Consider the following 14189-nt stretch of genomic DNA (forward strand, 5'->3'; position numbering starts at 1 on the left):
GTGCGTAGAGAAAGGAATTAGCCGGAAATTAAGGAAGGAGAGCTTAAAGGCTGCTCTTAAGCATCGGCATAAGTAAAGTGGTTTAATTATATTTTTGCTTTATTTGCTATCTATAATTTATAGCTATCTATAATTTATAGCACACGAAATTTATTTATTTATCATATATATCATATTTAAAAATATTTTCTCATATTTACATTTAAAATTTATCTAATATTTATTTCTATGTTTATATTTCAATATTCAAGCCACACAAAGCCTGATAGCTGCCTCTAACGGTAAATAAAAGAGAAACATGCAAATGATATACAAAAGTACGTCAAGCACCTGAAACTGGAACTGTCTCGGACAAAGCGGAATTCCAGTGAAATTCTCGGGCAGGTATCTGGCTAAGAGTTGTCCAATTGTTGGCCACTTTTTGCGCTTTTAGGCCCTTTAGTTCGTTTCGTTTCGAAATAATTAAGGACAGCGAAAAAATGAATTTAGGCACGTGCTGGCCCTAAGAAATTGCTTTTTTGCCCACTCTTGCCAACACTTGCTGCGACGGCGTCTTGACCTTTTATGTTTTTGTTTTATGTTTTGCTGCTTGTGCAATTATTTCCATACCATATTTGCATACCCTATAAACGAAGTGGAACAGGAGCATACCCAAAGAATAATATTTGTTGAAAAAACACAACTGTGATAAACAAACCGAGAATTTATATTTATATTCATCTGCCTCTGTAGATGGATAGCTCCATCTATCTTGAGTTGTTCCCCACAAATTGACAGAGTATTGCGCAGTTGATTGCTGGTGTCTGCTGTCTTCCTCACATTCCACCTGTGTAATTCTCTCATGCCGTTTTGAGCGCTTTCGGTTTGTAGGGCTTTTGTTTTTCTAGTGGCGGGCAAAAGCCGAATACAACACACAAAACATTTGCCCCAAATACTCGCAGTGTATGTTGCAAGCGAGTGGAGAGACAATAGTTGCATGAACTTGCTTTTACGTATGCAGCATGTTTTTGCTTGGTTTGCCTAAATGCCGGAAAGAGTCGCTAGCCTCTTTCATTAGATGGCCCACAATGTGCAGAAAATTGTGCGGAAGACTTTACAAAATGGCTTGTCAACAAATGTGGAAGCGAATACGTTGCGTATACGTAATATGCACTCAGCTGCGACACGAGCTGGCTATTAAGTCAGCCATGCAAAGCCGTTTATTGCAACTGCAAAGAGCAGCGCTTGATATTTTCATTGATGCCACAAAATCCAAAACCTCAAAACCTAAAAAAAAAAAAATGGTGGCTTTCAATTTCTCGCCCGTAGCAACAAAAGTGCCAATTAAAGCAGCTTGAAAATAATATCTGCAATTCCTTATGCATATTTTATGCAGCACCTTCACTGACTTTGAGGCGTGGCAGTTGCGGTTGCCGTCGCAATGCAAAGCAACAGCTTGCATAGGTACTGAAACGAAGAGCTCAAAAGGCAGCTAACAGCTGGTCAAAGTTTGCATTCCATTTTACCTGAAGAATTTTACTTCATTTTAACCAATTATGCAACGGCATATTGTGGTAAAAGCTCCTGAGTTTTCCTTTCTATTTGATCAATTTAATATTGCAGAAATTCACTTTGAGGTCAACTTCCTGTCGAATGTCTGTATTTGCAGTCATTTGAAGAACCGCTTGAAACAACCTTCATTGAGCTCAATTCCACGAATTTTCGATTGCCATGAAGAAGGTTTTCACACTGTTTTTGTTTAGGCTTGTTCATATTGCTATTGCTCATCTATTGACCAAGTGAACCAGCTGCTTATACAAAAGCAAAACATGCTAATTGACGCAATTCTCTGGAATAGGTGTAAAAATTATTCAAAAAGTAAATATCTTAGATATGCATGCACAAAAGCAGAGCCCAAATATAATTAAAATTCTCTGGGAAAAAATGAACAAACATAAATGGATTTTAATTAAAAACATTTTATTAATTTTCTGAATTTGATACAGTTTGGAATACGAGAAAAGCAAAGAAACGGCACATCTAGAAGTCTAAAGGTAACTGAGCATTCGAAATGGCCGAACCTTTCGGCTGAAGTGAGAAGAACGAGTATATTTGTATATTCTGTGAAGATTCCAAATTAGCGATGCTTTTTTACACGTTTATGATAAATCGCGGTAAATATTCATACTCTCTTCGTGCCATTAAATATTCAACATATAATTTAAATGCCAAATGTATTATAAAATAATTGCTTGTATACAAATAAAACAAAATATATATTGAAAAATGTGTATATAACAGAAATGAATAAGAATAAAATATACATATTATTTATTAGCATTGACAATTTGACACATGCCTGCCTTTAGAAGGGCAAAGAGAACGATTCGACCATAGACATTCATTAAAATTGCTGTTGTTTTCGCACAGTTTGACAATTAAATATATACAACAACAACAAAAAATCACTTAAATTGTATGTTATTCCGATTGTGAATATCAGATTATTTTGATTACTTGCGCCATCATCACGGCTCATGCCAATGGGCAGTAGCGTGCTCGAGCTCAACTCTGTTTGTTCAGAAAAGTTCCCCTAAAACCGATCTAACAGCCGGTTTCATTCTATATTAGCTCTGACTCTGACTGGCACCAGCTCAGTTCAAAAACTCAACGCGATCTAACCGGTTTCGTGTTGACCCAGTGAATAGTTTGGGTCTAGCAGGCATCTATCGTACATCGAATGTGTGCAAAGAGCGTGTCGGACATATGATTATAGATAAATTTGCAATTTAAAATAGAAACTTTCTCTGGGAAAGCAAATCGAAATAATTATATGAAATTTGTGCCAAATGACTGAGTGAATATTTCAATATCATTTAATATATTTCAAGTAAAGCTAGAAATATTCTCCCTCGAGTCGATTGCATAAGAAATAAATGCAATGGTGGAAAAAAATGTAATTGGTGCAGCCGTAGACAAGCTGAGAAGTCTGCCATGGCGCGATCTCTTCTATATGTTCTATATAGAGCCAGTTATAGTCATGCTCATCTTCTCGCACATGCTCTCAGGTAAGCAAACATGCCATACATAACTCTTTATTCTTCATACTTATAATTATTTACATTCCGCAGGCGTTGTAATGCGCAATCAGATTATATATCAGACATGCAGAGTGATTTTCCATTACAACGAGTCCGACTGCAGCCACCTGGACGACAAGGAGGCCAGCCCCGAGATCCATGTATGTGCATCAGAACTAATCTAGCCATGCGTAATTATTCAAATACCATTAGGATTCCAGGCCATTGAAACGGAGATACAGTCCTACGTGGCCGACATGTTCCTCACGCGCACTCTAATGGAGAGCATTGTGCCAGCCGTGTGCGGCCTGTTCATTGGCTCCTGGTCGGATCACTATGGACGCAAGCCTCTGCTCATCGTCTCTATGATTGGTTGGCAATGCACAGAGCTTGAGATTTCTCAATTCTAAGCCTTTAATACCCTTGCAGGCTTCGCTGGCTCTGCTCTGATAAATACCTTCATATGTGCGCTATCCAGCCATCATGACATTAATCCCTGGCGGTATACGTTGGCCGCAGTGCCGCACTCCCTGCTGGGCGGCATGTGTGTCTTTTCAGTGGCTGCCTTTTGTTTTCTGTCGGACATCACCAACGTTAAGAACCGGCCCTACAGGTGCGCATACACTCGGAGAAATTTTGATTTACATTTTAAGTGTATTGAGATATTTTCCATAATCAAGTTCAATCACATCTCCTTAGCTTGTGAATTCTAAAGCTCTTTGCTTCTCGCCCCCCCCTATAGAATGATTGCCATAGAGTTTCTGGTGTTTGTAGCGCTCAGCAGTGGCTCTTTGTTGTCCAGCTATGTGTATGAGGCCACAAGCGCCTCTATTACCCAGGGCATCTCAGCGGCAATTATCGTGTTTGCCACTCTATTTATCATCTTCTATTTGCCAGAGAGCTTGCACATACGCCTCGAAAAAGATGCCAAACAGGAAGCTGAGAAAGCCGACAAAGCCGAAAAGGACTTACCCAATATTGTCTGTGATACCCAACTGACTGCAGTCAGCACCAATGATGCAAAGAAAGAGCTCGACAAAGATGCAGATCCCACAGCAAAACAATCCGATTCAAAGCCTGAATCGGAGCTAGATAGTAAGAATATTGTTTTATTTGGTCTGAAAGCAAATGAGAACAAGAAGGAGAGCTCCGCGAGCGAGCTGTGTACCACCGAAATACATTTGGATGATAAGAAGGAGCCGAAACCCACGGACTCGCAAAAGTCCGAGATGAAATCTGAGCCCGAGCCCCAAAACGTGGGTCTGTTCAGCGTAACGCACATTAAGGAGATGTTCAAGACGTGCTGCAAGCCGCGTGAGCATCATGCACGCGAAATCATTTGGCTGGTTACGTTGACCATGTTTATGTCCATGTTCGTTGTTGGTGAGTTTTCCTAAGCCGGACAGCTGTACAGCTGCAGAAATTCTCAATGCTCGTATCAAATTGTCATTTAGATGGTGCCATGACCGTCATGTACTTGTTTGTGCGCCAAAAGTTTCACTGGTCTGTGCGCGAGTTCACATTCTTTGAGACCATCAGCCAAGTTGTGCCCATGCTGGGCGCTCTGATTGGATTCCTGATGCTGCGCAAGGTAGGTGCATGAGTTGCTCAGTGTGTCAGCTGTGTAAATATATGTATTTGATGACCTCAAGGTCTTTGGCCTGTCCGTGGTGACCCTGGCGCTGCTCTCGCTCGGCTCGGAAATACTGAGCAATCTGACCAAGGGCTTCGCCATGCTGCCCTGGCACATGTATCTATCGATTGCCCTTGGCATCTTCCGTTCCATTGGCGGGCCCATGTGCAGGACCATCGTCTCGAATATAGTACCCGCCTCCGATTTGGGCAAGTCCACAATCCATTCAATATTTGCTCTAATAATCAATATCATCCCCAACTTGCAGGTAAAATTTTCTCCATCAAAAATGTTTTCCAATCCTTTGCACCTTTTGGTAAGAGCGTCTCACCTGCACATCTAACGGACTTTACATTGATATAATTTCCGTTTAATAGTCGCTGCACCGCTGTACACACTAATCTATCAGCACTCGCTGTCTATCTACCCTGGCCTCTTCAATTTCGTCAGCGCAGCGCTATTCTTGGTGGCGTTTATTGCAATCGGGTGAGTCACAGATTCGCATGGCTTCAACTTTAACTAATTCCCAATTTAATTCACAGCTTCGTCTGGCGCTATAAGTTCATTCACAAAGAACATTATGCCAAGCTGCTGAAATAAGACAAGGATTTATCGATGCATACACCCGAACAATAAACCAAAAGTAAATAAAACAGACTAATTAAACGTCTATTCAGATAGATCTTAGAGTGGGGCTTATACGAAAAGTCTAACATCTAGCTGATAGGCTTTAAAGTATAGACATTTACGTGTTGTCGGTACACTTTGAAAATCTGATATATGAATATACAGAGACAATTACTATATCATGCTCATCGTCTAGCTGAGTCCATAATTTAGAGTCTCACTCACAATAGCATTAATACATATGATCTATCTCAGATATATTAATGCTAACTAAAATAGGGCAAAATAAAATTTAAAAATAAAAAAAAACTGGGGTATTGAGAGTATAAATTAGTGGTTTAGCTCCAGATAAACATGACTAATATAATAATCATAAACCTAAAGAAATTCGCAATTAAAATTTTTAGATAAAAATATGAAAAGTAGACAAAATATTACCTCTGTGCTTATTATGAGACCATATTCGGATTTTGTATAGCACACATCTGTCTATAAGATTTTCTGATAAGCATACGATTCATTCACAGTTTACCAGACTTTTGTTTTAAATGTAAAAACAAACAATTACAAAACCGTATTCATTTTTCTTAGAGTGCGCAACACGTGCAATATTTATTGAAGTGCTTAAAGGTGTTAAAGAAAATGATTATTTATATTAGCTAAACAATCTAATACCTAAACTACAATATGATTATTGCGAATATGATTCCAGCGAAAGTACAGCCACTCTATCAAAAAAACTACAATGCCCGTAAAGTTGCCAAAAGCATATATCAAAAAGGCGTGGATGAAGAAGTCCATGGGCAGTGGATAAACGCTCGGCAGATCATGGGGAGCTAATCTAACGAGGCCCATTTCCTCTGCTTGACCAAATCCCGTGTGCTTCCATTTCTTAGTTAGACCCGCCTCGAATGCTTGGCTTAAGAAGTGTTTCATTGGCTTCAAATGGAATACGCCTGGCTGTACGTGGATCCTTATATAACGCGGAACGCCGCACAATTTGTCGGGACCCGATATCAACTTAGGAAGGCGCAGACTATTTTGCTTTAACTTGAAGCCAAGCCACGTGTGCGACATCATCACATAGGCGTAAGAATCGTTCAGGTTGTGCACATGTTCGATCGACGTATTTTTGTCAACCACAATTAAGCGATTTCGTAGACTCAGCGGAATGTCATTGAAGAGGTTATCCATCTGCTCTGAATATACCATGATGCGGAGTCCACTGGCCAAAAAGGTTTCATCGTCGACGATATCGGGCATTTGCAGGCCTGTGACAAGAGCCATTGTCAGAACGCTGATGAATATGCTGAATGTTACCAAGTTGTAGATGTGCGTGGTGACTTCTAAAATCCTTTCTGCGAGAGTCAGGGTGCGAAACATTCGTGTCGACAAAGCTTGTGAAACTAGGAGCCGGAAATTTCCAAAGAGCACCTCGGTCAGCGGCTGGCGGGGATTGGCAATGCGCTTGATCGCAATGAAGACGATGAAATTAAATATCATGAATGTGAATAATGTCTTTCGCCTGTCGAAATATGAAATATAGCTTTGCAAGGGAACCATACGTCTATAAGGCAGAATCAGGCAAATTCGTGACATAAAAAACGAAAAACGTGGATCCACAAATGAATATGGCTCCAAATTGGCTACAATATCAATAGGGCGATCATCTATCGAGCCCCCGTTCATTACTTTCTGATATTCATTGAATGAAAGGGTCAAAAAATCCATTGTCCCGTTCATATAGTGCATTAACTCCTGCAACATAAGCCCAATCTGACCGCCCAATGTCACACGGCCATCGCGAGTTTTGTACTGCAAATAGGAAAATCTTTGACATTGGTGTACCAATATATATATAAGTTCATCAGACTTACCAGAAATGTTTCCGATAATTTCACGTGAAATGCGACTAAGAATCGGTGCTGTCCCAAGTCTGCATGTTTACGATAATCTTGTGGTCGCATTGACTTTAAGTCTTTAAGCGGTAATATAACTGTCTTTATATCTGAATGATATAGATATGTCCAGATTTCAAAAGTGTTGTTCAGCTTTACCAACAGCAAAACATTATAAATGCCTTTGTCCACGCACCAGTTGAAGAGAAATTCCGCAAAAGATTTGGGTTGCACATTATCCTTGACCTTGTACACAAATATAGTAGACACATCCTTGATGCTTGTCAAGGATTGTTCAACACTTCTTAGCAGGGGATCATGAGGTTCATTTAAGAAAACCAATATCAAATTCTGATCAGTAATGATTTTATGAAGTTTCCCTATCTCGGGTCCGGCCACAATCACCGGGCGGTAAAATATTTTCATTAACGATTGCTGCAACGCTCCTAAGCTCCGCTCCTGGTGTGCTGAGTACGTGATAAAGTTCTTGGGTAGCGCAAATCGATCCACCTCTGCAATAATCGAAATAAGTATTCCATTATCCTCTTCAGCTTCCACAATGGGCTTTAGTTGGCCATCCACCAGCATCAGAATGCAGCAGCACCAGAGACAGAAGCTTGCACACCTCATGACTGTAAACTTTCAACTACTTTATTGTTCAATCAGGCTACCCATTTGAAAGCTGTTGATTCCTTGTTTATCTAGCTATTAGCTACCATTACGCTGCAACTGCCCCCTTGGCATTACATTTTATTGGTTCCTGTGGCAAAAGTTGCTGTTAGAATTACCATTAAGCCGAATTTTATGTATGAATTTGAATATATCCAGGTCTGCATTCATATATACATATATCTATACTTATGTAAGTACATAAGAGTCATAAGATTTATTTAACTTTAATTATTTTTTTGTTCCACCCTTCTACAACAAATAAACTTAGCTTGCTTTAGGTGCAGAGTGCACAATATTTATTAAAGTACTTCGAGGTTTTATACAAAAATGATTATATACTTATAAGAACATCTTAGCCTAAACTTATCTTTACTCAATAATTATTATGTTGCCATTTCTTCTGTAGCAAAAGTAAATCCACTCTGCCAAAAATCTCACTAGGCTGAGCAATATGCCATAGGCATACGTCTTCAAATATATCACAAAAAATCAAGTGGCAAGGAAAGCGGGGCATTTGTTTTGTAAGGTACCTAGGCCAGCAAACCAAATCGCTTTACTTGACGCAGTCCTATTTCTATCCACCACAGAGATACCCGTCTCGTGCATTTGCATTAGAAAGTGATTTATAACTTATAAGTAGTATAGGCCAGGTCGTACATAGAACCTCAGGTACTGTGGTACGCCGCACAGCTTCTGTGGAGCCAGGCGCAGCTTGGGAGGAAGCAGGCGCTGTTGCTGAAAGTTCGTCACATTGATGGGACTTCATGGCTGTCGTTGAGGCTGTTAATATTCTGTGCCCATATTTGCGGATCCACCAAGTCAACGCGTTCTTCGAGATTCCGAGGAATAAGGTAAAATAGGTTGTCCAGCTGCTCAGGATATGCCATGATGCGAAGTCCACTGACCAAAAATTTTTCGGCGTCCACAATGTCGGCCTGATGCAAACGTGCTATAAGAACTGTTGTCAAAGTACTGATAATTAGGCTCACAATCACCACCATATGGACCTCGACCTCTAGTATCTTTTCGGGTAATCTCAGGCGACAGAGCATACGGGAAGTTATAGCATGTCCCGTCAGCAGTCTTATTGTTCGATAGAGCTGCAAAGTGAATGGCGTCTGCAGATCCGCAATACGTTTGATTACTGTATATACGGCAAAGCAGAAAAAGCCGAAGGCAAGCATCGAGTGATCATGGTGAAAGCATCTGCCATAGTCTTTTTGAATTCTTTCTGAATTCCGTTCCCGGTCTCCAAAGTAACATTAGTTACTAAATCGAAAGAGTCGATCTAGCTCGTAGGCAATACAATGCTTGTTTGCTCAGTTATTAACCGCCATTACGTTGCGGCTTCAGCTTTGTGGCACCGTTCGTAAAATTTTATTCAACTGCAACTTTATGACAGGCTTATGGTTTTTATACTGGAAATATTCGAGCTAAATAAACAATATTACTGGCTATTTGTGTGCCACTTTTTTAAAATTAGCTTGTGTTTATCAAAAACCAACTATCTTTGAATATGCTATGTCGAATGTTGTGAGTATGCTCCATAGGGTTATGGTCAAGAGTTTATTCTGGTGGACTTTGTGCGCTGACTAAATTTTAATTAAGGGCTCTAGACGGGAGCAGCCATCATTTAAGGATCGGTCTATGAGACATCATCCTATTGTGAGTATTGATTGTTGATGTTTATTATATGTATTTTAGATATCTATTAAAGTTTCTCTATTCTCAGTCGCCAAGCTGTGAAGTATATTGCATTTTTACCAAATTATATATATATTATATCTTATTTATATCTATCTTCGATCGAGTAATACAAGTCATGGAGCTCTGAAAATTCAGGATATTTCCTAGTAGAGAGTATCCAAAATTAGGACTTTCTTAGATTTCCTTTCATTTATTTGACTGACTGTCTATCAAGCGCTAATTAAATTGCATGAAAATACACCATTGCCTGAACATTCCAATGTGAACTTTTGCTGTATATGGAATGCATTGCTAGAAGCCCGTATGCTGCCTGCGTCAAACTAGCTGACCTGTCAAACTGTCTAATTACGAAGAATGACAGCATTCGGATATGGTTTCATTTGGATAGAACATGCACGGGACCAGGGAAATGTATAATTCATGCAACATTGACAACATTTGGAGTCAGGGATCAAATGACATTTGATATGGATAACAATTCACTTGTCTCTTTGACTTTGGCACGCATCGAATGAATATTTCATGGCAGGCCAATGGCAAAAACTTTTACGCTTGGCAATTTGTGGCATATCAATTGTTAATTTGTACATTAATACATATTTAATGAGCCGCACACATACACACAAACACACATTTTGGGTCGCCATCGATGGCCGTTGTGCTTATGCTAGAATTTATTTACAATATTTTGGACAATTGCCAAAAGCGCATTGCAGGCTGCGTGTCAATAATATAATCCACAATCAACTAAAATTGCATACAAGGTAGAATAATATCAAATACTCCTGCTGGCACACAATTGTTTTGTGTTATTTAGGGAATATGCAAAAAGAAACTAAAGCCAGGTAAATTGCATTGGTTTAATATATATGTGGAATGGAGGCCATATAAGAGGCAAAAATGAATAAATAATTAAGATGAAATATGAAATTTATATATATGTATGTCCGTTTTGCTTTCCATTCATCCGCCTGTTTAAACGATAAGTGCTTCGCTTGGCATGGGATTTAATCAAAATAATAATTTAATAATTTAATTAGTTTTCTATCTAATTTTGATTTATTATATTAGAATTTCAAAATGAAGTTTTGTAAGCGAATGCTTAACTCTACTAAGCCTTTATATTTAATGTATTTTATCTAACGTAATTAAATTTTACAGTTGAAAGACTATTGAATTACTGTTTCTAGTCTAAAGCTGTTAGAGCGTTAAAATGAAAAACACTCCACATTTGCCGAATTCAAGATCTTAACTGAACTCCTTATTGCTTAAAATCCTAGTTCTTATATACCTAACAGAGACTCTTAAAACTACTTCCAGTCACTGGAAGGGTGCATTTTCTCACACAAACAAGTGCCCAGATGTTTACTTAAGTGTCCCTTTTTTTTGAATCTTTGGGCCCAGGCTCACGTTACATTTACATATATTAGACGCTGCATTGGTCGCTGCAACTAAGGGATGACATATTTATTACTTTGTGTCGGATAACGCGCAGGTTATTCGAGTACTGTCTCTATTTTTATTATTATGTATGTTCATGTTTGAACATTCTGCCAGGGGCCCAAAAATGTTGTGGTTGTAAAAATTTTTATTTTTTGTTCGATGACTCGCAGGTCATCCAGTATTCGCATGTTTTCAAACATTCTGCCAGAGGGGCCAAAAATATATTTGCTTTTTTGTTTTCATTTTAATATTAGTTTGATAACGCGCAGGTTATCGAATAAATTTTTTTGTCGGATAACGCGCAGGTTATCGAGTATTTTTCTGTATATTTTTTATATTTCAAATTATATGGGACCAGGAAATGTTATAGCTTTTAATCGCCTCTTTACATTACATTTTCTTATTGTATATATGATTAATATTAATGCAATCAAAATACTTATTAACATAGAAGCATGACCTGATATGTGATGAAAATGGAGCCCTTTTAATTCTATATGGCTCTCCTTCATTTGCTGTATTGCTATTTGTAAATGCTCAATTTCTTTCGTATGATTTATTCTTGATAGTGCTAATGGGTTCCAAACTATTTTTGGAACGTCAACAATCTTTCCTACGTATGAGGGTGCGATTTTCTCGTATTTTTCAGTGTGAATATCATTATTATGAGCTATTATGGTCTTATCTCCTGATCGAGCTGTGCAATCTGATTTCATTTTCAACACACCCTGTTCTGGTAATTCTATTAGTTCTTGCTGTGCTCCCTTGCATCGTACGCTTAGCTTTTCATTAATCGGTACTTTAAATAACCACCTACTTTTACCTTCCAATTCAACCCAGTATGTTTTTGAATGAACTAATGTTTGATAGATACAGTTCGCCGGTCGGTTTGGCTTGAATGGTGATATTTCGCAGCTGTTATCGTTGGCATTATCCCAGGGCCAGTTACCTTCACATATGAGCTTGTTTGGTTGCCATTTTTTGCATTTATTTAATGTGGCTTCGGCCATTAAGTGGTAAGAATCAATTTCGAAGTTATACACTAAATATTCTGTTCTTTGGTGTACCATTATCATTTGGTCGTCATTGTAGACTGGTATTGGGATAACCTTATATAAATGAGATGGGTATCTGCTGAATAGCGGAATCTTGGCGTTAACTATTATTTTGTTGTCTATAAAGGTTCCTTTCGTTGTAAGTAATTGATATATTTCTTTTAGTTCTGTACCTGTCCTTTTCCCTGGTAAGACTAAATTCTCGGACAAACTTTCTTTTATCTTGGCTATTTCTTCCCCAAATTGGTAAGGCTTCAATATAACCGGGCTTAATCTGCTATGATTTATATCAATTAGCATATTTATTACCCCTGTTTGAATCTTGTCACATTCTTCAATTAAGGCATTTAATTGATTTGTTATCATAAAGAAATTAATTGCTTCCTTATACACATAATACGATTCTTTTAGCAATTCTGTCATATTGTCTATACGTATATTCATGTCATTGAAATGAATATTGATTTCCTCAGTGGTTCTTTTGAGTATATTTGCTGTGGAATCTATTATTGATGTCTGTTTCTCACTCAATTTTTTTATGTTATGTTGGTTGTCTAATAAACTGACCATGTTTTCTTCCATTTGTTCTCGATCGTCTGCATCCATTATCCCAAATAGCAAGTGATATAATGAGCCCATGAATTCGAAAGGTGCACGTTTGGTTCTTGGTTTATTTTGTAGTATAAATAGTTTGTTATTATCTTCTAATTCTGCTATTCGTCTTTTTGTATTATTTAGTATTATATTACATTGGTCCTCGAAACTCTGTAGTTTCGTACACACTGCTCTCATTTTCCCTTCTAATTCACTCCCTTTCTTTAACATGTCAAAATATGAATCTAGGTTATAGTAAATAATTAGATCCCATGATGAGGTTACTATTTCTACTTCACCCATTGGATCTAAATAGATTGCTGAGTTGTTACCTAATTTTGAAATTGTTATCTTATCGCTTTTCGTTACTTCTGCACTTGATACCTGACAGAAGAGAGCTAAGACTAGCATTGCCATTAGTACTTTTAGTCTTGATCCTCCTTTCCCTCTGCTAGATTGTCTTGTGCTTCTTAGGTCTGAGTCTTCATTTTTTAATTCACCTAGCTGACATACTTTATTGATTGGTCGTGTAACTAACCCTTCTTGAGATTTAACTTTTACGACTCTAACTTTATTGTCTTGGCCTTTGTGAACTTCTTTTATTATCCCTAGTGGCCATCTAGCAGGGTGACAATTTTCATCCTTTATTAATACTATTTGCCCTTCTTCTAAATTTGGCATCTCTTTTTTCCATTTATTTCTTTGCTGAAGGGTATATAAATAGTCATTTTTCCACTTATTCCAAAAATCTCTCCTCATTTTTTGGATCAGTTTCCATCTATCTAGGTTTCCTATTTTTTTTTTTTCTGTTGACTCCACTTCACTTACTGTGGGTCTACCTATTAAAAAATGTCCTGGAGTTAGTACTTCGATATTATCGATATCATCCCCTGTAGTGTATAGAGGTCTGGAGTTTAAGACTGCTTCAATTTGACATAATAGTGTCGTCATTTCTTCAAAGGTTAAATTGCTATCTCCTATTACTCTTTTTAAATGATATTTTACTGATTTTACTCCCGCTTCCCAGATTCCTCCAAAGTGAGGGCTTGCCGCCGGGATAAAATGCCACTTTATTTGTTCTTTTTCTAACGTTGAAGAAATTTTTGTATTTTCTTGAATTGTTTTCTTAAATTCTTTTTCTAGTTTTTTAGCTGCTCCTACAAAATTTGTACCGTTATCAGAATATATGTTTAAGCATTTTCCTCTCCTTGCAATAAATCTTCTCATTGCCGCTAAAAATGCATCTGACGTTAAGTCACTAACTGCTTCTAAGTGTATAGCTTTTGTTGCCATGCACACAAATAATGCTATGTACCCTTTATACATTTTTTGCCCACGATACTTAGAACATTTCATATAATAAGGCCCTGCATAGTCTATTCCCGTATTCAAGAATGGGTATGACATTGTAATTCTATTCATAGGGAGATTTGCCATTATTTGTTGTGTGGGTGTATGATTATATCTAGTGCATGTAATACAATTACGTAAGTATTTCTTT

The 14189-nt window shown here is 37.9% G+C and overlaps 2 protein-coding genes across 2 annotated transcripts; one reads left to right on the plus strand and one right to left on the minus strand.

Annotated features, from left to right (window-relative positions):
* Window positions 1-2564: 2564 nt before the first annotated feature.
* On the plus strand, window positions 2565-5353 carry LOC6574788. Its single transcript, XM_002000780.4, has 10 exons — window positions 2565-3047; window positions 3111-3220; window positions 3281-3431; window positions 3489-3672; window positions 3802-4442; window positions 4514-4650; window positions 4712-4901; window positions 4961-5008; window positions 5070-5178; window positions 5235-5353. The coding sequence occupies exons 1-10, from the start codon at window positions 2921-2923 to the stop codon at window positions 5290-5292; spliced, it is 1755 nt and encodes a 584-aa protein (XP_002000816.1). The 5' UTR covers window positions 2565-2920; the 3' UTR covers window positions 5293-5353.
* A 641-nt stretch (window positions 5354-5994) lies between these two features.
* On the minus strand, window positions 5995-7847 carry LOC6574789. The gene is made up of 2 exons (XM_002000781.2): window positions 7197-7847; window positions 5995-7134 (listed from the first exon to the last, which is right to left on the minus strand). The coding sequence occupies exons 1-2, from the start codon at window positions 7845-7847 to the stop codon at window positions 5995-5997; spliced, it is 1791 nt and encodes a 596-aa protein (XP_002000817.2).
* Between the last annotated feature and the right edge of the window lie 6342 nt (window positions 7848-14189).

The sequence above is a fragment of the Drosophila mojavensis genome, unplaced genomic scaffold (assembly GCF_018153725.1).
Source record: "Drosophila mojavensis isolate 15081-1352.22 unplaced genomic scaffold, ASM1815372v1 contig_231, whole genome shotgun sequence".
Classification (NCBI taxonomy): Eukaryota; Metazoa; Arthropoda; class Insecta; order Diptera; family Drosophilidae; genus Drosophila; species Drosophila mojavensis.